This window comes from Mauremys reevesii, linkage group 16 (genome assembly GCF_016161935.1).
Source record: "Mauremys reevesii isolate NIE-2019 linkage group 16, ASM1616193v1, whole genome shotgun sequence".
NCBI lineage: Eukaryota > Metazoa > Chordata > Testudines > Geoemydidae > Mauremys > Mauremys reevesii.
This window is the reverse complement of record NC_052638.1, coordinates 35440978-35468572: the sequence shown is the minus strand read 5'-3', so window position 1 is coordinate 35468572 and position 27595 is coordinate 35440978. Positions and strand designations below refer to the sequence as shown.

The 27595-nt window shown below is 40.2% G+C and overlaps 1 protein-coding gene across 12 annotated transcripts in view; it reads right to left on the bottom strand.

Annotated features, from left to right (window-relative positions):
- Nucleotides 1-27595, bottom strand: part of CDH13 (cadherin 13) — a 748254-nt gene that overhangs the window by 121232 nt on the left and 599427 nt on the right. For all 12 annotated transcript variants that reach the window (XM_039502842.1, XM_039502836.1, XM_039502840.1 and 9 more), the window contains one exon: nucleotides 9282-9422. In XM_039502842.1, coding sequence (XP_039358776.1) covers nucleotides 9282-9422 — 141 coding nt within the window. The remainder of the gene's footprint in view (nucleotides 1-9281; nucleotides 9423-27595) is intronic.

The window sequence follows — 27595 nt, the reverse complement described above, 5'->3', positions numbered from 1 at the left end:
CCTTGTCGGTAGGGACCATCTTCAACTCCTTCTGACTCCAAAGGGAATTCACCACCTAGGTGCTCTTGAAAACCCCACTAGGCCCCCACCTGCATAGGTAGGTGCCTAAATACCTTTGGAATTCTGGCTATAAGTGCTGAAGTCACTTTTGAAAATGAGAGTTAGACTCCTAAGTCATGTAGATGCTTTTGAAAATTTTACCCAATGGCTTGAAAATTGCACTAAAGATCAGCATGCAAATTAGGAAAACCCTTAATTGTTTGAACTTTAATACCTACTCCACAGAAAAGGCTAAATATTAAACAAGACAACAAATAGTATAGTCTGAATCAGACTATTAACATAAATTTAAAAGAATGTAGGATTTTTTTTTGCAGTGAGTTTATAGTGCATGCATACTTAATTTAGAGAAAATATATTAATCACAATTTAGGTGTTACTTTCCTTACACAGGTATCTGATAAACAGCCCTCAATGTGACTAATAGACACTTTGTAAACTAAACTAATAGGCACTTTGTAAATAGAATCTAGCTATAACACCAGGTATGCATCTGCAGCTTTGCCCCAGGCACAGACATGAAAGAACACAAATAAACCAATTATGGGACTCCCTAATCTCTTTGTGTTCGACAAATTTGTTGCATAAAGGGCTGTGTAAAAATATTTGCAGCACAGGTAAAACCAGCAAAAAATTATGAAAAGAAAAAGTATTACATTCTGAGCTGTCAATATGCCTGCCCCGTCAATGATCTTGCCTACTCATGGCAGCCTGATGAAAATTTGACAATTTTACCTATATTTTTTCTTCCAACAGATTATAAGTATTAAATGTCAGGGACTAAAGTCAAGATAAAAGCAGATTCTTTGGTAGGCCATGACGTTCTAGGAGGAGGGGTGTCCTGCCATGCCCAGTTCCTTCCCTTGTGTTCACAAGGATCCCCAGAAGTCACGGAGATCAGGGTAGAATAAGAGTGGTAGAAGTCTACCTTTCCCTTGTCCCTTTGGGTCCTGCTTTGAGTGTGGTTATACAGAAGGTTATTTTGTGCTTTATTTGATATCCTTGTTTGAAGAATCAGTCACATTTTATATTAAGGTTCCACTTATAAATGGTTTATTAAAAGGTTAATACATGATTTATGGATGCCATAAGCATGTTATAGAGATGAGTTGTATGTGTCATGACAGGTTATAAGTGTGATGGCCACCATCTTGGCTCACTTCAGGGATTGAGCCAGAAAATTCCAGAGCTGAAAGCATGAATATCTAAAGCTTGAGCCAAAGAACAAGGCTCTCTAAGTAGGGCTCTACAAGACTCATTCTCTGTGGATAAGCGAAGGAAGGAGACATGTAACACACCCTCACCAATGCATTACCATATGCACATAATTATAAATATGGTTATAAATCATGGTTATAAGCAACCGATTGACTTAGTGGAGTCTATGACAATTGATAATCATTTATGAAAACATCAATTAATCATTTATTAACCCTTTATAACCTATTAATAAATGGCTCTTTAATGTAAAATGTGACCAAATAATCTGTCTCTTGGAGGCACAGTTTAGTTAACAGGGATACAATGTCGCTATTTTTCACAGTGGGAATGTTTCATTAAAATTAAGGAGAGATTTACTTTATTTGTGTTTGTGCGTGAGTCAGGGAGAGATACAGAAATCTCTCTTTGTAAATACATAAATAAAAAAAGAAATTTCCCAAAGTTGAGTTCCCTGATGCCATAGAACTCTGAGTGTTTAAATGATTTAAGATTCTGGAAATCGAGTAGATTGAAAGCGGGGGGGTTGGAAGGGAGAGAGAGAGAGAGAATATATGGAGGAGAGCAAAGAGGACTGATCCTCACTTGCCCAAAACTTCTATATAAATTATCCCCACAAGGTCTCTCTGTGGATTCTCCCTTGCCGTATGCAAGTGGCTGTGGGCGGTAACCTCACAGCAGATGCCACCTCTCCCCAAGGCCCTGCAGAAGGCACTTTGCTGGTTCCAGAATCCTGTGTGGGGACAGGATGGGTACTGGGTGGTCAGCAGCACACTGTTTTTCCCCCCTCACCCCAGAGCTTATGAAGGAAAGCTTATGCAGCCTTCCCATAGAGTGCCCTTCCTTTAAGAAAGTGCCCGAGATAGCAGTAGCCAGAGGAAGGATTTGGCAATGTGGTTCCAATGGAATCACACTACTGCAGAGGCACAGGGACATCTGTTGATTGCTTGGGATCCATGGGAGGTGGCTTCTACATCCCATTTTCTTAGGAGAGGGAGAACAAACCCCTGACACCACTTCTGTGATGGAACCACCTGAGGCAACACACCTTGATATTTCTTCTACTGACTAGGGGCAGAAGCATGCTGACCTCTTGCCAGAATCTATGGTGTTAGAACAAAGATATTATAGAGATGGATTAGCCTGCTTATAGCTTTGTAGCAGATGTTTCACCACTAGCTCCTTATCACACAGTACCAGCAGTGACATTAACCATAGGCTAGCATGCATGCATTGCAGGTGCACAGCACTGCAGTGCTCTGTCACCAACTGTTACAAAGTGGCTCAGAAAAAAATCATGTATTTTCTGAATGCACTGAGTATATAAATAACTCCCAGCACCATTAGCAATCACTCAACCTAAGTAATGCATTGCCAAGCTGTTTGAATATCCTACAGTAGGCAAGGAAGTTGTCAGATTTTCCAAAATGATCTATTCCTGCACTTCCCTTTGGTTCATTATTTACTTTCTGATTGGCATTCCCTTGGTACTGTATAAAAGTTGAGCCCCATATCTTAACTTTCTTTGGGGAAAAAAGGCCAAATGTTCTTCACGACACAGATATGTCTTTGTGTACAGTAATAACTCTCAAAATTCCATTAAAAATCCACTAACATTAAACAAGCCACAGTTTTTCAGAGCTCCCAAGAACAAAATCGCCACAAAATCTGCAAGCACTTCTATCTATATGCACTATTATTGTGCTTATGGGCAATCACCTATGAAACTGGTGAGTCATTAAAGGTCTTGTGTACATATCTGTTACCTTGTTTGAACATTTTTGGAGAAACTTTGGAAATTTTATCCTTAAGTTTCCGGTCAAGACCAAATACCATTTACCTGCAAAATGCTATATTTAGGCATTTAAATTGCAATTAGATAAACCTATGGAAAGTATGCGGTGGAGATTGAGAGTTTGCTATTGAGAAGCTACATTTTGGGCCTACATTTCTTGAGTGTCTGCCACCTCCGCTCAGATACAATGGTGATCAGCGGGGTATAAGGACATACATCAAATGGAATAGGTCACATATTTTAAGATAGCTATATTTTGATGCTGGATTAATAGTTCACAAGCATTTTCATTTTTGGCTTGATCTCACCAAGTGCTGAGCAGTCAGAACCATCCATCATAGTATTTGGCATATGCTTAATTTCAAGGAGTTGACTTGTCCTACTGAATTCAATGGGAGTGCTTTTCTGGATCAGGGCCACGATGTTCAGCACCTTGCATGACTGAGCCCTAAAAACACCATGAGGGCAAAGGGCTGCCTTTTCCCTCCATAAACATTAAGGTCATGTTCGCAACCGAATGGCATAGTTCTCCGACACAGGGAAAGAGGCAGGAGACAGGCTTCTGTCTGAGGAATCAGCATCCACTTCATAGGGAATTTAGGGAGGAGCCATGGGAGGAGCTGAAAGAACTGCAGGTATCAGAGTTACTGTCTAAAACACCCCAGGAGTGAGGAGAAAATGACTGTGGTGACTACTGCAACACTGTGTGCACAGCAGAGGCTGAGGATGAAGAAGATGAAGTCTGGATTGGATGAATGGACTATAAGGTGGATAGAAAGCCGGCTAGATTATCGGGCTCAACAGTAGTGATCAATGGCTCGATGTCTAGTTGGCAGCTGGTATCAAGTGGAGTGCCTCAGGGGTCAGTCCTGGGGCCGGATTTGTTCAACATTTGTTCAACGATAGGATAGATTGCACCCTCAGCAAGTTGGCGGATGACACTAAGCTGGGGGGAGAGGTAGATATGCTGGAGGGTAGAGAAAGGGTCCACAGTGACCCTGGCAAATTGAAGGATTGGGCCAAAAGAAATCTGATGAGGTTCAACAAGGACAAGTGCAGAGTCCTGTACTTAGGACGGAAGAATCCCATGCACTGCTACAAGTTGGGGACTGACTGGCTAAGTGGCAGTTCTGCAGAAAAGAAATTGGGGATTACAGTGGAGAAGAAGCTGGATATGAGTCAGCAGTGTGCCCTTGTTGCCAAGAAGGCTAACGGCATATTGGGCTACATTAGTGAGAGCATTGCCAGCAGATGGAGGTAAGTGATTATTCCCCTCTATTTGGCACTGGTGAAGCCACATCTGGGGTATTGCATCCAGTTTTGCCCCCCACCCCCACTACAGAAAGGATGTGGACAAATTGGAGAGAGTCCAACTGAGGGCAACAAAAATGATTAGAGGGCTGGGGAACATTATTTATGAGGAGAGGCTGAGGGAAATGGGCTTATTTAGTCTGCAGAAGAGAAGAGTGATGGGGGACTTTGATAGCAGCCTTCAGCTACCTGAAGAGGGGTTCCAAAGAGGATAGAGCTCGGCTGTTCTCAGTGGTGGCAAATGACAAGGAGCAATGGTCTCAAGTTGCAGTGGGGGAGGTTTAGGTTGGATACTAGGAAAAGCTATTTCACTAGAAGGATGGTGAAGCACTGGACTGGGTTACCTAGGGTGGTAAGTGGAATCTCTATCCTTAGAGATTTTTAAGGCCCAGCTTAACAAAGCCCTGGCTGGAGTGATTTAGTTGGGGTTGGTCCTGCTTTGAGGTCTCTTCCAACCTTAGTATTCTAGGATTCTATGACGATGCTTCTGTCCAGCCAGCCTACAATAAGACCACTAAACAAAGCCAACTTTAAATGTGTTTTGAATAGGTGTCCAAAAATTTGGCTCTTAAGGATTAATTGCAAAAGTATGTAACTATTCAAGAATAGTTACAAAAACACTATTTGTGATATATACTGTAAAATCAGAGTTTATCGGGGGGCAGGGAGAAAGGGAAGAGTTGCCTCAGGCATCAAAACAAAAATCATCTTTAATGAACAGACAGACTCAAACAAAGCTGAGGTTGCTTTGCACTGGGGATTTACAGAAAACATCTGTTAAGCAATCTAGCGCATCTCAGAAACAGAAATGTAAACACTGGTTTCCAACTTGGGGGAAAGCAATAAAAATCTCTGGACTTCCAGTGAGACAGCAAGAAAATAGAAATTGAAAACATTTTAAGGAACATTGTACAATCTTCCACTTTGTAGCTCCACTGGAGTACCTGACATTGCATCAATGCAGTGTCCAGATTTTTTTTTTATTAGGTACACACCACACAACATTCACAACCAGATGCATCTGTGGTATAACTCCATTGATTTCCATTGTGTCAGACCAGCAATGAATCTGGCCCTCAGAATTCACATTTAAAACATAGCTTAATAGAGCTACCTTCACAACACCATGAAAAATAAAAGCAAAAGCTATTTTCAGTAGAAATTATATTGTCAGACGATAAAGCAGGCCACTAAATATGTATTTGCTTCATAAAAGAGAAAGAGGACCGTTAGAAAATATCTTTAAACAGAAGGGAGATAGTTGGGAAAAAAATACATCAGTACTAAAAGAACCCATATAAAGCAGCCAATCTCAAAGTTAATAAAAGATGATAGCACTTCTAAATCAAATCATTATATTTATTGTATTTGAACTTTCTGCCTCAAAAGCTATCCTGCAGAAGCGGTCTTTTCTTTTTTCCTTTCTCTTCTTTTAAGTGTTATTGTTGTCAGCTGTGAGGAAAGTCTACCTATAACTATCTGTACCGAAATTCAAATGCAGTAATTATGGCACCTTAAACTAGTAACTCAAAGTAAGAGGCTTTCTTTTAACTGTAGATTGCCATGATGGATTTTCGTCCCCTCCACATTTTTGAAGAAAAGGGTATTTAATTTTTGTAAAAATTGCCTGACTGGCAGGTCAGAGGTCGAAGCTCCACTTTTTTTATACACAGAGTAAGTATACCACAGGCACCAGCCATGCAAACATCTTCACACTACCCACCCCAAGCAGCTGCAGAGGAATCACAAGGGTGAGAAGTGCGGTTTGGTTTCTGGCTTAGATTTGCGAGAGCAGCTTGGTGGGACTTGGGCAGGTACTTCAGTTCCACCGTGTCTCAAGTCAATGAAAGTCCTGCACATCCTTAACAGCAAGCACATGCTTAAGTGCTTTCTGAACCAGGGACTCTTTGTTGCCATTTCACGCCTGATTTTTAAGACTGACTAGTAGATCTAAATGTGGTGTTGCTTGATGGGATGGGACATTGCTAGAAACTGGAAAGAGACCACCAAAGGCCACCAAATTCAGAAGGAAAAAAAATACTTTCAGGTACTATTAAACATAGACTGCATCTGAGCAGTAAATCTGATGTAGAAATGAAAGGGTCTGATTTATGAATTACAAAGATTTTTCTGAGCCATCCCATCCACTGGCAACATTTACTGACTTGAAATCCTGACAGCAGCAGGTTGAAAAATCCAGGCTTGTGCTTGTTTCAGAACTCAGCTTTACCAGGGCAGAGGATTTTTTTATTATAAACTTCTATTTTAAACTGTAATGAAAGGGATCAAAACAGAATACATTGGAGGAAAAAAGAAAAAAGGACAATAGGACTAAATAGAGAAATCAGGCAAAAGCATTTCAGATAAGTGGAACAAACATATGATCTAAAGCCAAACTTTTCAAACCTGGGTGACTAAAGTTAGCTGCCTAAATCCATAGTTATAAATGCAAGTGGTCGGGTTTTCATGTAGATCAGGTCCCACTGACTTGAATGGAATTTGTAGGTGTTCAGAACTTCTCAGAAACAGACCGTTTTCATTCAGCTGAAAATGTTGGCCTAAACTACCAAAGATTATTAAAGCAAACCATAAGAATGATTTCAAGAAAGACATGTAGTTATTTCTGGAGAAGAGGAGGATTGAGGGAAATGGTAGAAATTCAGGGAAGCAGGCATGTGAAAGCCTAATTGGTAGCAATGTTGAATAGAATGTCCCCCTATTCTTATCATGTTGAGTCTTCTTATGTACTTATAACTATCAATGGGGAGCCTATGGTTATACAACATTAAATGCCTATTTTAACTAAAAGTCCTAATGAAATAGCTCTTACAGGGTTAAGGGCCTGATCCAAAGAAATAATTCTAACAGGATTAACAGCCTGATCAAAAGCCCCTGTAAATTAAAGGAAAGGCTCCTTTTCACTTGGATAAGTTTTGGATCAGGCCCTAGAAACTGTTTGTGGTATTGTTTAGTGGCGCTCCAGTAAAAGCACCCTGCTGAAAGCAGCTCGTGTTGTTGGCATTTAGCACCACATTTTTACTGCCAAGAAAAGCTGTTTTGAATCCTTCTTGTTTTTCAGTCTGGTCCCTCAATCTTCAGTTGCTGACAGAATGATTATTAGAGTGAAATTTCTATCACTCTTTTGAAAACGAAACACTGCCAAGTGGATAAAATTAAACAGGGGGAAAAACAAACAGCAGCAAAAAGAAAATAATAGTTTAATAATACAATTCCCCCTTCCCTTTCAAAATTATATTATATTCAGCATCTCTAGTGTTCACTTCCTACAATCTGGAAATATTTCTGTAAACTGCAGACGTTTGTGAAACTTTTATGACCAAATCTGGTGGTTTTGGGTGTCAAACTGACTGGTGGAATTAGCCTATGCTCATAGGAGTCTTTTGCCCTTTTTGGACACCACAGGTAGGGAGTAGAAAGGGAAGGATTTGAGGAATGGTTTGCTTGAAGCCAGAGAGCTTTGTCATGACAGGAATAGGGGTTTAAAATGCCATCGTTCTACAGACAGGCGATGTCTTTTGTGTTTGTTTTTTTTTCTTCCAGGCACTCAGTATTGTTCAATAGAATTCGTCTTGCAGGGCAGAAAATTATCACACAGAACAGGTGAAATTTAAAAGGCATCAGGACCAGAGTTTCATTACCAAACTCTGAAAGCTGGCAGGTCTCAAAGGGAAAGTGCTGAAATTCATTGCCTTCATGACAAAACATGTTGATTTCAACTGAGTGTCATATTATCATATGACCCAGAGCTAGGTTTACAGTGATAGGACTCCCCGCTATGGGAGAAAGGAGGGAAATAGCTCTGTAGGCTTAATTTAGATATTATCTCATCACCCGCAGCCCATTTCTCTACAGTACTTTAGGTTATAACGTTTGGGGTTTGGTTGTGTTCTGCTTTTGGAAATTATATTAAATGGTGTATGTAAGTGTACTGATTTAAGGGAGGGAGAATTTATTAGATATATCCCCAGGGAAATTATGTCAACCTGAGCCCAAAAGCAGTGGGGTACAATGAGCAAAAATTAAAAAGGGAGAAAATGCTGAAGGATTCAGAGACTAGAGATTCTGTTCAAAGAGCCAGAACACTGTCCAAGGATCCTGCAGTGCTCTGAGTTTTGTTTCCTGTGTATCAGTTTCCTGAAATCCATGTAAGCCCAAACTGACTGGTTTTGCATAGGCAAGGTGGGTTAGGTAATACCTTTTACTGGATCAACTTCTGCTTGTGAAAGAGACAAACTTTCAAGCTTACACAGAGCTCTTCTTCAGGTCAGGTTTTGTTTAAGAAGATATACAAGGTAAGAAAAAAATGCTTATAATCACCACTTTCCAAATAAAAGTTCGTCCTGGGCATGATGTTAAACTCCATCCTCCACTGCCTTGTGAATACTTCTTGGTTGAAGAAAGGCTAAGGGATCTCACCCGGACAGAGAAGGTGCTCATGCTGAAGTGACAGGCAGTTAGCAGCTCTATCTAGGTTGTTCTCTGGCAGAAGCTACAACCTCTATGTCACTGAGCATCCAAACTTACTCTGGGCTTTGGATTTGGATCAGTGGTCTAAAGGGTGGACGACAAGCCTATGGTAGCCTCCTCTCCTCCATAACTTTGCCTAGGCGTATGCGCCAAAGATCTTGGCAAGACGGTCTCAGGGATCTGAGAGAGGCACCTGGGGCAGCTATCACGATTTCCAAGCAGCACTGTATAGGGATGGCCTGCATGCGGCATGTGAGGGTGGCCCTAGAAAAGGTGGGTCAAACAAGCTGAAATAAAGCTGACTATAGGTGTTCCCCTCCCTCATAAAATAATGTTATTTTATATTCAGAAAGAGAACTAAGTACAATTGGATGCAACGATTAATAGAACAAAACCGGCAAATTCTTACCTCTTTCTTGGTGAATTCCGGTGGGTGATCATTTTTGTCATCGATAACAATGGTAGCTGTTGCTGTGCCAGTTAATCCCACATCCAGACCAGCCATGTCCTTCGCTTCTATAATAAGCTCGTACTTTGGGTTTTCCATCGTCTGAAAAAAAAATGGAGAGATCAAAAATTCAGTTTCCTCTACTTCAGAAATCAAGAGCAACAACAAAAAAGCACAGGGGGAGGGATAGCTCAGTGGTTTGAGCATTGGCCTGCTAAACCCAGGGTTGTGAGTTTAATCCTTGAGGGGGCCACTTAGGGATCTGGGGCAAAAATTGGTCCTGCTAGTGAAGACAGGGGGCTGGACTCAATGACCTTTCAAGGTCCCTTCCAGTTCTAGGAGATTGGCATATCTCCAATTATTACCTTTATTACTTTTTATTACAATTTGGTCTGATGCAATATAGGACAAAATTTTATTTGAGCTACTGCTTTACTTTAGGAGAGAGTGTTGCTCTCCTCTGGGCTCCAGGGACCGGAAGGGCAAATTTTATCTAAAATACAATATGAAGCAAGGTATAATGGGTTTATGTTTGTGAATAGTGTATAAGCTACACCATTATTCAACTGTATGGTGAAATGGGACAGAAATTAAAATATTCCCAGGTTTTATGCACTTCAATGGATCAGCATTTGGTCACATGATTCATTAACGTTATGATAGTTACATAATTAAATCCTAAAGTCACATTGAATATAAATTCACACTTTATTGTATTAAGCCTTATGTACTCTGCACATACTATTCTAAATGGTAATCCAAATATTCAGAAGTAACAGAAGTAGGAAAGCCATATCTAAAATATGTAATGGCTGGCACAAAAGAATTAGATATGGTAACATTAGCACATTAGACCTATCTAACCACCATCCATCCAGTTTTTATGCCATGCTCATCATCTGAGTACCTACCCATCAAAGAACTAGAGAGCACCAGGTCTCCATGCTGGTGCTGCAGCACAACCCATTCTCAATTCCCACCCCACTCCACCTTTTCAATGCTGGCCATAACTTAAAAGCCAAAATGGGGCCCAGAGTGAATTCTGAACTGGGGGCAGCCATGGGGTTCTCAATTCCCCTTTTGTTCTGGGCATGGAAGCATAGATGGTGGGCTGCCAGACAAAAGGGTAATATTATATACCATCAAATGGAATTACTATTCAGTGCCTGAACCTGCTCCCATTGAACTCAGAAACCATTTTGACAGGTTTCAGAGGGGTAGCTGTGTTAGTCTGTATCAGCAAAAAACAATGAGGGGTCCTTGTGGCACCTTAGCTCAACTCACTATTTGGGCATAAGCTTTCGTGGACTATAACCCACTTCATCAGATGCATGGAGCGAAAAGAATAGTAGGCAGGTATAAATAAACAGCACATGAAAAGATGGAATTGCCTAACCAAGTGCGGGGGGGGGGGGGTGTCACTGACTTCAATGGAGGCAGGAATGAGCCCTTCTTAAAATGAGTATTTTCCCCCTTGTATGATGGTCTTGTGTGGGACCATCTGTCTATCAACCATATGTGTTGCATTGTCCATGGAGAACAAAGATGGAGAGGTGCTGTAGTCATCTTTAATGTTATGTAGTAGGAATATCTTGCATGCTCAATAGCTGTTTAAACATGTATTTGGAGCGCTGTCATAAAGGGAGCCAATTGGTGCTGAGTTCCATGCTGCAGAGAAAACAAATGCCTCCCCCATCTCCTCCAAATACCATCACCACCTCGTGCAGCAGAACTATAGAGTCTGGGATGAGATTTGTCCTCCATCAATTAACCCTCTGCCATTTAAAAAGCCTATTTTTGACTATCGCTTAGCAAGCCAATCTCCCAGGGCAGCCACTTTGCAGCTAAGAGCTCACTGCAGGGGTCCTCCAAATTATACATTGTGCAGCCCATTTTATACAAGACAGCCTTTCACGGGGAATTTCCCTTGCCAAGCCCCAAGCCCCCACATTTTAGCTCTCAAAACGTCTGCAGGCCACCACCAAAGGTTCCAAAGGCAACTGATCAATACCATGGCTCAGTAAGAAACTTGCTGTTCAGGCAGCCCAAACTAGAAGAGATGCTAAACACTGAAAACCTTCAGCTATTGAGCCTTAAAATCCCACCTATCCTGCAAGAGGTGTGCCCCCTTTCATATAGAAACTAAATGTTATTGCATGCAGTTCATTCTGGACGACAGAAAATCCCCTACTGGGATTTTAAGGCTCCAGGACGGTATATAATTGTACATATAGCAATATCACTGCAGTTTCTATGATTCAGTGAATGAGCTTGAACATATAAAGCTGGGCAAAATTCACAGAATTTCATTTAAAAATGTTCTCTGTTTCTCTTCAGGCTGTATTGGAACCTTCCCCTCAAATTTAGCTTTCTTCATTATTTTGAAAAAATGGATATTATTGCGTAGAAAACTCGCAATATCGTGTCTTACTGCATGTTTTATAAGCTGACTTAGCTGGAAAAATAGGCCTATTTATGCTCAAAATGGGTCATTTTTTTTGTTTGAAAGCTGGCCCATTTTCCATTGAAAAGGAGTCCATTAGCGGTAGGAAATTGTGCCTGTCTCAGCAGAAATTTCCACGACAAGAGTCCAGTGTTCAAGCTCACATTGAAATGTGTAAAACATTGAGCTTTGAGTCGCATTTCATATTATTAGGAATACTTCACACTTCTCTGCAGTGCAGCAGTTTATGCATCTAGTCCTGTCACCCAAATATGTGCTGTGTTAGGAAAAAAGCAACTCCTGGCATATCCTAACCAAGAGAAGAAGCGTGATCCAATTAGATTCCCTTTACACTAAAATATTGGTTTTGAGGTTCTTTTCAGCATTTCTCATATTTCTAGAATTTAATAGCTCAACTCACTAGTTCGTACTTATTAGCAGTTAACTGTGCCTATGTGATTGTAAAGTATATTTAAAAGACATCTTTTTTTTTCTCTCCAGTAAAAAGTCCCTTTGAAGTTGTTAAGGACATACAAACAAATAGTAATACTTAGCTTCTCTCTAATAGGTTTCATTTGATAAGTGCCTTGCAAACATTATCTAATTATAAACAGCCCACTAGCGTAGGAGGATCCTTGGCTGGGAAATCCGGTTGATGTAAGACCTTTTCACCCTGTGGGAGTAAGCCACAGCATAGCTCTGAATCAGGACCTATATTTTATGCTGTTAAATAATATGAATATAACCAACAGAAATTAACTCTGTGTGGGCTCTGGCAAGACAAGTAAGGGGAGGCCTTGTGAACCAGTAATTTCCAGAGCATCACTCTCCTGATTTCTGAAACTGTCAATGGTGATTTATAGGACATCTGCATAATTGAGGAGGAAGAATTGTTCCAGGTGCTGCAGGGAGGACAAACTAGGAGCAATTATATGAAGTTGTACAAGGAGTAATTCAGATGAGAGGGACAGGGGAGGGAAATAAACAAAAAACCAAACCCAGAACACATTTTGCAGTACGAGCTGTTTGACTATGGAACAACCTTTTCATCTGTGAAACTCCGTTGCTGGAGATATTCAAAGATGGCCTAGGTAAAACATTTATGAATATCAGCAAGGACAATAATGCATATTTGTGGGGGTGGATGGGATGATTACCCATTTCTGTGTGATTATATGGTTTAAAAGATATGGCGTTCCTGATGGCTGCCTTAATGGGAAAAAATACAATTTCTAACCCTTTTCCAGCCTTTATCAAAAAATGTTTATTCGTATTTCCTTTTGCTTTTTATAAGCACCAGTTATACCTTCACTCCCTGTATTGAATGGCTTCATTTGGCTGTGGGTATTGAACTCTGTCTCTGTTCCGTATGTTAGTCCTCATCAGCAAATAACAGCAGCTAATTAATCAAATACTATTGTTCTGGCAAAACAATGCACTTATGATTGAAAATTACAATTTGTAAACTGCAACTAAGTATTGTAGGCTTCATTAAGAACCCAAAGAACACTTGAGAAAGACAAGCTGCTCAGTACACTTAGTAAATCCTAAGAATGTCATCATTTTCCCATTCTCTCCCCGTATGAATTGAGCAACAGATGAGGTACATCACTCTGAACAAATATTTACAAAAAAATTAGTACTTAGTATACATTTGCAGGAAGGTATCAAGATCAGGAATTCCAGACTTTTTTTTTTGGACAGATCAAGTTTTGCTCAGCACAATGTTTAAAAGCTGAGCATCCCACCATGATTAGATATGAAAATGTATTACATCAACTATTTGTTAGAAAAACCATTCACCACATGTATGTTGCCTCATTCAGAATAAAATACTTGGATAGCAATGGCATTTTATTGGAAAAATCTCTCATCAATATCAGGTACATGTAATCAGCAAAGTGATACTGAAAGCTAAAGATTTGAGCTTAAATGTTGTATTAAATGCTTTCAAACAAGGGAAATGTAGAGGTCCCACTGGATCCAACCTTCTACAAAGTTTGGTCTTACAAGTGCATATATGTGAAAGGTAAGTTGCACTGATGGTAACTGAATTTCAATAAGAGTAATAGACGAAGAAGAAATTCAATACACTGGATAATTCCAAGATATGTATCAACTGTAAACATCTTAACCTATTGAAATAGGTCATTTTGTTTTAATCATTTGTGAAGCGAAGGTTGACTTTTAACAGCTTCAAATGGTTGCACCACAGCAGGTTCCATTTTGATGAGCTGGGAAAAGTAGAATATTTATCTGAATCTTGGAGTCTGCCAAAATGGGCCTTGTAATCTAAAGAGAAAAGGTTCTCTTGTACAATTTCTGGGACCAGTAAACACCATGACATTTTAAATATTCCAGTACTTATGCAGTTGGGTATTTTTTAGAACCTGGATGTTAGGAGACATTGCAAATGAATAATATTTTTGACATCTTTTTTTGAATCTGAGAAGATTTGGTTATTATTAATAATAAAATAAAATAATTCAATTGCTGGCACAGTAATTTTCAAGCTAGAATGAAACTTCTTGACTACACATAGAAAGATATGGACCAGCTGAAAATATGAACGCAGATCCAAACCTTCCTCAAGAGAGTGTTAAGTGACTTACCTAAAGCCACAAGGTAGCAGAACTGGGACATCTAGAGATCATCTTTTGTCCATATACAATATGCAAAATATATTTAAAAAATTCCTAGAATACTATGAATCAATGGTTCTCAACCTTTCCAGACTACTTCACTTTTTTCAGGTGTCTGATTTGTCTTGGGTACGCCAAATTTCACCTCACTTAAAAACCAGTTACTTACAAAATCAGACCAGCTAACTTAATTTCAGTACCCGGAAACATAATGGAGCAAATAATTAAGCATTCAATTTGCAAACACCTAGAAGATAATAAGGTGATAAGTAACAGCATGGATTTGTCAAGAACAAATCGTGTCAAACCAACCTAGTATCTTTCTTTGACAGGGTAACAAGCCTTCTGGATTGACAGGAAGCCGTAGATGTGGTATATCTTGACTTTAGTAAGGCTTCGATACTGTCTTTCATGGCCTTTTCATAAACAAACTAAGGAAATACAACCTAGATGAGGTGGGTACACAACTGGTTGGAAAACTGTTCCCAGGGAGTAGTTATTAGTGGTTCACTGTCCAGCTGGAAGGGCATATCAGTTCTGGATCCGGTTCTATTCAATATCTCCATCAGTGATTTAGATAGTGGCATAGAGAGTACACTTGTGGATGATACCAAACTGGGAGGGGTTTCAAGTGCTTTGGAGGATAGGTTTAGGGTGACCAGATAGTAAGTGTAAAAAATCGGGATGGATGTTGGGGGTAATAGGTGCCTATATAAGAAAAAAACCCAAAATTGGGATGTCTGGTCACTCTAGATAGGATTAAAATTCAAAATGATCTGGACAAAACTGAAGAAATGGTCTGAAGTAAATAGGATGAAATTCAATAAAGAAAAATGCAAAGTACTCCATTTAGGAAGGAACAATCAGTTGCACACATACAAAGTAGGAAATGACTGCTTAGGAAGGAGAACTGTAAAAAGGGATCTGGGGGTTATCGTGGATCAGAAGCTAAATACGAGTCAACAGTGTAACATGGTTGCAAAAAAAGAAAACATCATTCTGGGATGAATAAGCAGGAGTGTTGTAAGTAAGGCACGTGAAGTAATTCTTTTGCTCTGTGCTGATTTGGCCTCAACTGGAGTATTGTGTCCAGTTTGGGGCACCATATTTCAGGAAAGATGTGGACAATTGGAGAAATACAGAGAAGAGCAACAAATATGATTAAAGGTCTAGAAAACATGACCTATAATGAAAGATTTTAAAAATTGGGTTTGTGTAGTCTGGAGAAGAGAAGACTGAGGGGAGACATGATAACAGTTTTCAAGTACATAAAAGATTGTTACAAGGAGGACTTAGAGGGATAAAAATTGTTCTTATTAACCTCTGAGGATAGGACAAGAAGCAATGGGCTTAAATTGCAGTAAGGGTGGTTTAGGTTGGCATCAGGAAAAACTTCTTACCTGTCAGGGTGGTTAAGCACTGGAATAAATTGTCTAGGGAGGCTGTGGAATCTACATCAATGGAGATGTTTAAAAGCAGGTTAGAAAAACATCTGCCAGGGATGGTTTAGATAATACCTAATCCTGCCATGAGTGCAGGGGACTGGACTAGATGACCTCTCAAGGTCCCTTTCAGTCTATGATTCTATGATAAAATACAAAAGTGTCACAGAACACTTACTGAAAAATTGCTGACTTTCTCATTTTGTCAGTATGAAATTTTAGTTTGTACTGACTGTGCTAGTGCTTTTTATGTAGCCTGTTGTAAAACTAGACAAATATCTACATGAGTTGATACATCTCCTGTGAACCCCAGGAATATGTGGACCCCTGGTTGAGAACTACTGCTAAGAATGATTCGTAGGAAGTTCAATCCTGGGATCAAATATCTGAAGTGGCCCTTAAATTTTCCTTATGTAGGATGCAAAAAGGAAACATGCCTATCTGTGCATCTCCCTCAGGACCTCCCACCCCCCCAAAAGAGAAATAATTGTTATTAATTATTTATATTACTGTAGTGCCTGGAAACTCCAGCTGAGATCAGAACCCCATTATGTTAGGTACTGTACAAAAAAACATAGTAAGGAACAGTCCCCACACTGAAAGTATGAATCAAAATAATCAAGACAGACAAAGAGTGGTAGGGGGACACTGAGGCACAGAGCCCAAGGTCACACAATAGGTCACTGGCAGAACCAGGATAGAATCCAGGTCTCCAGAATTCCTATTTAGTGACTTAGCCACTGGACCACTCTGCATCTCCAAAATCAAATCACTCTGCACAGGGATAAGCTGGTAAGGTAAACATGCAACGGTTTCAAACAACGTTTATTCATAGTCAAAAGGGATAATGGTTTTAATTGAGGAACATATAGTCGCTGTTTGTCTGGTGTTTCATTTATCAGCCCTGGCTATGTGCACCTTAGCGCTGTTGAGAGACTTTGTACTATTACAGCAGGAAACCCATTCATTTCCCCATACATTTGCACTTTAGTCATTTAGCCCACTGTGCGGGTGATACTGGTGAATGGTTTGGTCTGCAGTCAGGCTGAGAAGTTTGCATTCTACAGTCCACTCAATGCCACTCTCTCCAACAAGTGACATTAGTATCAGATTTCCATCCCCTGCTCTCTCAGCATCACGGTTTCATCACTGGTAGGCAATGAGAGGTAAGAGCTCACTTTTTGAGATTATTGGCTTGCTGACAAAGCCAGCAGGATATGATAGCAGCAGAAGGAAACAAGTAGCTCAGTGCAGTTACATATGGTTAGAATTAACCCAGTGATAACGTCTAGGTAGGGGACAGATATGACCGTCCTGTGCCGAGGTTAATTCTTTTAATGTTTTCTTTATAGTTACAGTAAGAAAACTGTCAGTGGCATAGAAGCCACAAGAAAAGCGATCCCCACGATTTACACTTCATATCACCATCACTAACAGAGGCCTCCATTTTGCTAGATACAGAGTGTAAAGCTCCCATAATACTCAGTGAAATCCAGGAGATGAGGATTCTCAGCACCTAAGACCCTAAATTCAGCAAGAATGAAGTCAATGGAAGTACTCACATGTTTAAATCTAGGCACACTTTTAAATATCTTGATAAATCAAGGCCTAAGGGACTGATCCAAAGCAGAACAAAGCTAACTGGAAGACTTCGGTGGCTTTTGATGGAACCATAAATGATTTTTATTCCCCAATAATCACAAGTAGCAGAACATGCTTCATCAAAGATTCATGAACAGTTAGTATAGGGAGCAACCAGTTTTTTTCTACCACTGGTTTTAAAATCCACTTTTATTCAGTTTAATATTTTGGGGACAGGCAAAAATTGTCATAGGAAACCAAACTTTCCAGGAAAAGTTCATTCTCTGGACTCCCAAGCTACTTAGTAAATGTACAATGTTAGGTTGGTGTTGCAATCTGCTAGAACTTTACTCAACTAGATAAGACTGAATAAGCAGTAGCTATCTAGAGGCCATAGTTAGAGTTCATTCTCTAAGAGATGTTCCCAGTTCTGGAGATATTGTCTATAACTTAACATTTGGAATCCAGCCTGGCTCAGTGACATGGCTGACCTCAGAACTAACTAATGATTGGCATTCTGCGGAAGAGAAATGACTGAAAAATCCAAAACAACTTGGGCTGCGTTTTAGAGATCTATGATTACTGCAGATCCTGAAGACAGATGTGTCTCTTCCCCTTCCCCCCAACCCTTTATCCTAAAACCTCTTTATTTACTTTGCATATTATGATGAATCTGGTATATTTTTGATTTTTTTCCCCAAACAAACGAATAAAAATTTGGAATCACTAGAATTAGAATGAACATTTTAAGAGCGTCCACTGTGTAAGGGTGAAATCTCAAGAGTGTGTGTGTGTGTGTGTGTGTGTGTGTACATATTTCATTGCTTTGTTTTGTTGACTTTTGCAGAGATGGCATGGTTCATTTAATCCTCCATAAATAATATTAAATTCATAATTATATTTTGCATCACACAGCATCTTTTACATGAGAATTTAAAAGCATTTAACAATCAGTCATTAAAACTCACAACATCCTTGTGGTCTTGCACCTATTTAAAATAATAAATTAATGGAGGCACAAAAGGACAGAATTTTAAATGGAGTTAGTGCTCAGTGGCATTTTCCAAACTACCTAGATACCAAATTCCTACTGAAGTCAAGGACACTTTGAAAATCCCATTTGGCGATTATCTGCATCTTTAGCTGCCTAATATATTAAAAAACCTGACCCGTAGGCACTTTTGAAATTTTTACTGTTAAATGGTTTTGTTGAGGTGACAGAGAATTAGTGGCAGCATCATGAAGAGAACCCAAAAGGTATATCTACACTGCAATGCAAGCCCAGGGTTCAAACTCAGGCTCAGAATGAATCCCCCTTCTGTCTGCACAAGAATTGTGCTAACTGGGGCTTGTACCCACGGTTCCAAAACCCCTCCGGGGGTGGAGGGTTCAAGCCTCACTCAAGCCAGAACCCAGGGTTCAAGCCTTATTGTTTTGCAGTGTGGATGCTTCCCTGCTGGACTCATGCTCTGGGAGTCTACCAAAAGCATGCCACAATCCCACAAGCCAACTTTTTGTCCTCTGGACAGTCACATTTGGTGGGCAGTCAAGTTTTCCCACACTGCCCCAAGAACAAAGGGCTAGAGTGGCCACATTTTGGGAGAGTGCTAGGAAGACTGGGATATGGGTGGTTGGACTCAGGCCCACAAAATGCAGTATAAATGCTGGAACCCCAGGATGGGATTGAGGGTTCAACAATTCCTAACCTGGGGTTACAAATGAGTGTATACCCTCAAGCCCTAGCTTAACAAAACCAGAGTCTGCTAACTTGAGTTCTACTAATCCTGGTCTCACACTGAGCTGTAGACATACCCCAAGAGTCCTGTCTCCTTGTTTTACAAAATTATCCTATGACTGAATGATTAATACATCTAGAATGGATAGACTGGGTAATTTTATTAAATTATTGGGTGTGGGAGGGCCTATGAACAAATGCTAAATTATTTCAGAGTGTGAAATTCATGCTGTATAATCACTGAGAACACAGAGTCCAAATTTGCCACACTCAATCACCTGAAGTGAGGCACCTACATCCATATGTAGGCACGTAAATAAAAGAGACCTGATTTTCAAAGGTTTAGAGCATTTGTGGCCCCCACTGACTTTGAATGAAATTGTGAGTGCTCAGCACCCATAAAAATTGGGGTGGGGGCACCCATTTAGGTGCGTAAATAGAAATCGAGGTTCCTAGTTTTAGAGGCTGACAATTTTGCCCAGACAGATCATTTGAATATAAAACTAATTCTGAGCAAGCAATAAGAATTCACATGAAAGATGTGAATAATAAACCTCTTCATGAATAGGCTGTAACAAAGTCCCATTTTTGTCATTGGCACCTGAATAGACTGTGGTTGTGACTAAAATAGGATGATCAATGAAGTTGACATATGGATTGCTGGCATATTCAAGGTGCCCACACACTTGACTAAACACTGAATTCTACTTGCTGTTACAGTAAATCAGATAGAATGTGCAATGGGAAGTCTAGTTCCTGGAATTATGCTTTCTGTTTTGTTTTTCAGATTCAGCTGTCTCTCAATTGCTTATTTTCTGGGGATTTTTTTTCCAGAAAATGTTGATAAATTATTTCCTGGAAAGAGACACCAGTCGGTGTGAATACATGTTATGTAGCTGAGTCTGGATTATACAGAGTTTGGACTCTGATTCAAATGTCTTTAAAGTGTAGGAGTGGATGGAACCAGGATTTAGGGCTCATCTATAATTTGAGCTCTCTAATGCAAAATATCTTAAAAAGAGCTCGCAGCATTTTCTTGTAGATACTTCTAATACCAGCTTTAATCCACCGGATATAACCATAAGTAGATGATTTGGAAAAGAAATGTGGCGATTTGTCATATTGCCCTTGCATATTTGCCCACATCAGCAACCTGCCACCCAATCCAGCTCATTTGGCAGTTTCTCCTCCAGTAGTCTTGAGCAGGGAGATTTTAAAGGTACAAAGGGCAGTCAGGCACCAGCTCCCACCTCAAAGACACCTGACCCCCAAATATGCTTTTGAAAGTCTCTCACTAGAAATGGAAAAGCAAAATCAGAAGCGGGGAGGTGCATTGGCATAGATGCATCAGGGAAGGAGACATATTTTGGAGCCCCTGTGCTGCTATAATAGCAGCCTTCAACTACCTGAAGGTGGGTTCCAAAGAGGATGGAGCTCGGCTGTTCTCAGTGGTGGCAGATAACAGAACAAGGAGCAATGGTCTCAAGTTGCAGTGGGGGAGGTCTAGGTTGGATACTGGGAAACACCATTTCACTAGTTTAGTTGCTGTTCATCCTGCTTTGAGCAGGGGGCTGGACTAGATGACCCCCTGAGGTCTCGTCCAACCCTAAGATTCTATGATTCTATTCCCTCACTTTCACCAAATCTCCTGTCCTCAATTAATGTGATGCATCACCAATATGGTGCTGTCTTGGTTCTGATCAACTGACTAAGGATTTTTAAGATGTAGTTCCAGTCTGAAAGGTGACTCTAAAATGGCATTGTGGGGTTCCTTGTTAAAAGCATGTCATTGACTTCTGGAGCAATTTCCTCAGTTTACTAGTAAAATGTGTGTGTATTTTTTGCTACTGTCCTGCTAGAATTTAGTTAGAGAGACCAGGTGGGTGAAGTAATACCTTTTATTGGACCAACTTAGTGAGGGACACAAGCTTATGAAAGGTATTTCCTCACCCACCCTGTCTCTCTAATATCCTGGGAGCGACATGGCTACAACTATACTGCACACATAGTAGAACTTAATTAATACTTTCACTGAATGTGTGAGAGTCCTGTTGAGATCAGTTCACTCTGTGATACCTGTCTGGGTGCTGTCATGCTAACAGGAGCAAATAATAATAAATACTTCACTTTTCTATAGCATTTCTCATTCATAGATATCAGACAGGAAGTCTGCATCATCGTCATTTCATAGATAGGAAAACTAAGGCACGGGGAGAGAAGTGACTTGCCCAAGGTTATCCTCCAAAACAGTGGCAGAGCTGGGAACTGAAGTCAAGACTCTTGAGTCCCAAGCTAGTGCCCTAGCCACTAGGCTGCTCTAAAATAAATAACTATCACTTGGGATGCGAGCAGACAATCACCTCTACTGAGTAAGAAAGTCCCATCTTTCATCACTTCTCAGTGTTGAACTACAATCCAACAGTGAGAACTACAACCATGTGAGAGGAAGACTGGTCCTGTAGTTAGTATACTAGCTTGGGACTCAGGAGTCCTACTCCACAACATCCTTCCTATGTGTCCTTTGGCAAGTCACTTAGTCTGTCTATGCTTCAGTTTCCCTTCTGTGAAATGGGGATAATAGCATTTCCCAGCCTATCATGGATGCTGTGAGGATAAATACATTAAAGATTGCGAGACGTTCAGATGCCGTGGTAAGGTGAGGACACAAAAATACCATAGATCATTCAAAGGAGGACAAACAGCAACTCAAAACTTTTAAGTGTTTTTTTAAAAGCATCCTTTCTGGTCCTATTAATTCTTCATCTACCAACATTTCACTTAGCATCAGAAGACAGAAAATATTATTTTGTAGAACTTTAACAGTATTCTCTCTAAAAAATAAGATATCAGTAAGTTTATTTAAAATTCTGTTTATAAGCTATATATTTATAATCCTATTCATAGTGTATTACCATATCACATTTTTAGTTACACAATTATAACGAGGCTCAACAATAAGAAAATCTCTTAGGATATGAATAATTTCAGTTAGTACTAAATAAAGGCTCATGTTCATTTTTGAGGAAAATTGCATGCACAAAGTATTGAATTTGTCCTATTAAAACATGTTGAATCTTTTTGTTGATTAATACTATCAACATTCAGTGTATCAGTGTTCCAGGGTATGCTGCCAGAATTTTGACAGGTGGAATACAAAAACTGAAGCAATAGGATTATTAACACAGAAAACTTTTAAAAAATTATAATAGCAATATTTTCATTAGTTCTAAATGCCAATTATGTCTGTGGGGAAGAAGATACAAAGGCAAGATTCATATGCAGAGCCTGAATTACAGTTTCACGAATACAAAACCCAAAACAATTTTGTAATGTAGATCCTCTATCTCATCAATTTCCAATTCTTAGGTCTTAAAGGAAGGTTCTAGTTTAATCAAAGTAATAAGGTATTTCAGTTATGAAGAAAATCCATATCTATTTACTACACACAGGAGAGAGATAGTTCATAGCTACAAGAGGGAGTAATAGTGAAACTAAATTTTCCCCTTCTGAGGCCAATGTAAAAGAAAAAATATGTGTCTCTGAGATGCCTGACACAAACTGCAACTTGGATTGAAGGACTGAGAGCTCTGTATCCCATTGAAAAGAGAACTGCAGGGCATAAAGGTTCAAAATTTTAATCATCAAAAATGCTGGCACAATTGTCTGCCCAATATGCATGTACACTTACTGAACTTTATATGCAAATACAATAATTGCGTTAAAAGACATTCATTAGATGCATTTGCACATACAATTACCAGATTTCACACAAAATGGTGATACTTGTGCATATAAATTAGGCCTGGGAGTTACAAGCTGGCCGTCGGTATGGCTCTTCTTGGATTTAACTTCTTTGAACATTGAGAGATCAGATGTGCCAGTGCTTACAGAAAGGGCAATATTTGCTTCAATATTCATGGAAAGAACATTTTAAATTGTATATTTGATAATAAAATGCGTCATTCATCCAATGTTAGTTAATTGGATCAGACAGGGTGAGATTCGGTGTTGTGCCCCCCAGGGGCTTGTCTGCATGGTACATTAGTCTGCACCTGTGACGTGTAAAATTCTAGTCCTCACCAGGGTGTCGTGAGGCCAGTATGAACCATGCTAGTGCGCACTAAAAGTTCCCTAATGCTTGTTAATGTAGTCCCACTCCCATATCAACAGTACTATATTAACACATGCTAAGGGACTTTTAGTGTGTGCCTGCAGGGTCCACATAGTCCAATTAGTACACGAGACACTGGTGTGGACTAGAATTTACAGCATTCTGGTGTGGATTAATTTATCATGTAGGCAAGCCCCAAGAGGAACAGCACAGAACTCACAGCCCACGTGATGCTGGGGCAAAGGCAGCTTTAAATCACCTTTGTATCCTCTTGATTATAGGTTGATCTAGGGGCTGGATAGTCCCCAGGTATTACTTAGACAGTCATAGGGGCCTGTCTAAACTATGGCATCCTTCCCAGGCTGCCCTATAGGCTGCAACATGCCTGGAATCTCCATAGTGAAGCATGCTATAGTACTGTCACAACACACCCCTCCCACCCATGCCACATTGGTTTTTTACCATGGTACAAAGGGTCCAGAGTGGGTGATGGGGAGTGGTGAGGATTTGATTTTTGGTGTTACTTCTGTTCCCTGACTGGGTGATTCATGGAACTACCAAACACGGCACAAACTGAGAATACTGAAACGGAATATAGAATTTGAACTTCACTGTGTGTGTATTTACATGAGTTAGTTTCATACTCACATAAGTACCAGCCTTAGTTGTATATTCAATTATAACAATCACAATTTGCAGTTCAAACATTTTGCTGGCCTAGAATTATTTGCCTGAGTCATTTTAAAATAATTCTGAACAATTAATACTTTAAAGAGCTGTGCAATGTGCTTTCAGACAATCTGTGAAGAGAAAAGGAGGGCAAAGTTCCTCTAATAAATTATTAGGTGCACATCATTCACTCATGTCTACTCCCTGCCATGACTGGCACAGGTCTGTTTAAATCCAAACATTTAAAAGGAGAGATGTTTCTTCAGCACAGTAACCTATCATATGTAACAGTGAAGACAGCTTTTTCAAAGCCGTGTATTAAAATAGGTCTGTCAGGAGACTTTCTCAGGAATATGAAAGGTGTAAAGGTTATATAATGTAATGAGGAGCAGCACACAGACATGAGTGAAGGTGTTGGTGTGACATATATGAGAATTTCTCTTCAGTATCCTGGACAAACCTTATTGAATGAAGTTAAACCTTACTGACGAAAGTTTAAAGTATTTTGGAAGTTCATTGTATTAAAATGGAAAATGTTTAAGTATTATTGTGGAATAGTATGTAGAATCTAGGGAGGAGACCTGACTAATACAGACACTGGGAAATGTTATGAGTCTCAAAGGACTATTTGAAATAATGAAACTTTTAAAATATGACTTTAAAAAGAACTCAGCCTTTTGAAGCTTTGCCTTGGGGAAGGGACCTTTTGTCGGGCTGATTACCTAGTCATGGTCATTTCAAAGACCCCAAACTGGTAAAGGAATGATTCATAGGTTCATGAGGGTGTTTGTTCTGAGCAAAGGCTGTTAAGAACTTGCGATCACAGAAAAAACTCTGGGTGGGGGTTGATGGACAGATCATCTGACAAAGCCCTTACTGGAGTTGGGATGATCTCTGGTAAGCTTATTAGCATGTGTGTAGGTTCTTTTATTGGCTTCATATGTTTTCTCTGTGATGTTTTTACCTTACACATAAATGTACTTGCTTAGAAAGAGCTGCATGGGAACGTAACTGTGACAATTACACTGTTTACCATCTCTGAGGAGAAATCAGGCCTGTTTAGGCAATTGGACTTCGCTGAAGTATAGGCAGGGAGCTGTGCAGGGAGGCATGGTAGGCCAGGAGCTGTGCCATCTGGGAATACCCCATCAGGGGGAAAACTGATGTGCCTCCACACAAGAGAGATAATGGCTGGGGAGCCGGAAGCCTGAGAGTTGGTGCCCGTGCTGGGCCAGAGAGGGTGGATACAGGGGTAGTTGTGGCAGTCTGTATTGTAATTTTTTAAGAAAGCAAAACTTTGAGCGAAACCAAAAAGAAAATACAACTATAGGCCAGATCCTCTGGCTGGTGTAAATCAGCAAAGTCACTGACTTTAAAGGAGCTCCACCAGTTCACCCCAGCTGAAGTTATGCCCCAGGATGTGTACTGAAGTATCCTGGTGGGCCAGGCCAGTTTGTTTACCTGCTGTGTTGGCAGGTTCGGACGATCGCGGCTCCCACTGGCTGCGGTTTGCTGTCCCAGGCCAATGGGGGAGGCAAGAAGCAGCGGCCAGCACATCCCTCGCCTGTGCCGCTTCCCGCCACCCCCATTGGCCTGGGACGGCGAACTGCGGCCAGTGGGAGCCACAATCGGCCAAACCTGCCGACATGGCAGGTAAACAAACTGGCCCGGCCTGCCAGGGTTCTTACCCTGACAAGCCATGTGCCAGGGGTTGCCGAACCCTGCTAGATCTTGCTGCAAACAGCCTGCCGGCTTCCCTCCCTTCACAAGGATGCAAACCTCCTGCATACAGTTGGGAGAAAATGTTCAGGTGAACCTCTTTTTTCACCAAAAAATGTCCTATTTGTAGTTCACAAATTTGAGTTGAAATCACAAATAAAACCTCACCGAAAAGTTGAAACATTTTGTTCTGATATTTTCAAAACTGAAAGTTTTGACTTTTTTATTAGAAACACCTTTCTATTTTCCTTCAATTCTATTTAAAAAAACCTGTAAAGTTAAAAAAAACAACAAAACATTTCACGTCAAACAACTTTTATCTGGACCTTAAATTATTTTTTTAAAACTTTTTCAGTGCCAAAAAATTGATTTTTTTTTCATTTTGGGTTGACCCCAAACTAAATTCCCTCTCTCCCATTTTTTTGGTTTGCCAGCAAACCAAAACATCATCTATTTGCACAGTTATATACCAACCCACCAAAGATACCTCCACACTGCCATCTTGTGAGACAAAAGAATGGCCCTTACCCTGAGTCTTTTGGGGCGCAGGGTGGTCTCTCCCAATACTTTCTATTGTTAAGGGGGTGACTGATCCTCAGTGCCAGGGAGTGCCCTGGGCAGCAAGAAATTAAAGTTGTTCAATAGGTACTTGCCCTAACCACCTTTCTGGAGGGCAACACGGCCTCCCTTTCCCGCTGAAGCTAGCTGTGCACTAAGCCACACAGCCAAATAATGCCCTATAAGGCATAGAGCAGTAGCTAGGGAACCCTCAGGTATTGCTCTGCCTCTGTACCCAAGACTGGGCTTTACTTCCTAGTGCATCCTCCCCAAAGTGAGACACAATAGCAGCAGTGGGTCTAGCTCCAGCTACTCCCACATGCTGCTAGTACCACCGGAAGTGACAGGGCCGTGATCTCTGGGCACTTTGGAAAATCTGAAAATAGACATGAGAAAACAAGAGATATTTTCTAAACTGTGGAAGTGAGGCTGTGACGTCTTCCTCAGCCCTTCCTGTTGACACAGAATGGACACCGAGATTGTCAAAGAGCTCTGCATCCTTGACAGGGAAGAAGCCCTCAGGTATCAATCCTGTTACCACAACCTTCACCACCGCCTTCCTGAGTGGTGTCCACTTGCCATGGTAAATAGGCTTGGCAGAATTCAGGTTTTTTAATACAATTTCAACAAATATTGATGTTTATTTTAAGCATTGTTTCTATTTTAGTAATCTTAAATTTTCACAGTAGTGGAAAATTATTATTTTAAGCATTATTTTAGATTTTTATCCATTTAAATTTTCAGTTGCAAAAAATTATGGGAGATCCATCGTTATTTTATGACAGTAGATGCTGAGATTCAAAAAGTTAAAGCTTCATAACTATTAAAACTCAAATTATCAACATCATGTGTCAAATATACAAAGTAAATATCCATAAGTCAAACTCTAAGTAGTTTTTAAGCAGCATTTTTGTTACCTTGCCGCCTATCTATACATTTAAATTATTGGTGGAAATATTTTTTTCATCTGTTTGTGTGTGTATGGCAAAATCGAGGTTTACCAACATTTACCAGTAAAAATCTAATCCTTCCCCACCTCTCTTTCAAAGCAGGTAAAAGCAATAGAGGCACCATGACAACACAGACTCTTATTTCAAGTAAATAGATATATGATGCCATTGTCTCCTTACATTGAGCTAACTCGTGCCTGTCATTATCATTATTTCCTTTGTTGTTATGCCACCATGCTTTCACCAGACTCTCCACTACACCAGGAACACATTGTTCCATCTCCTCCCAGTCCCAGGTTACAGTTCCAAAAGGTATCCAGTGGACCTGCCTTTCCCATGGTGGCCCAGACAACCCACCACTTCACCTATCACAGTTCAAATTGGGAAGAACTATCTGAGGAAACATAACAGACATAAACCAGATT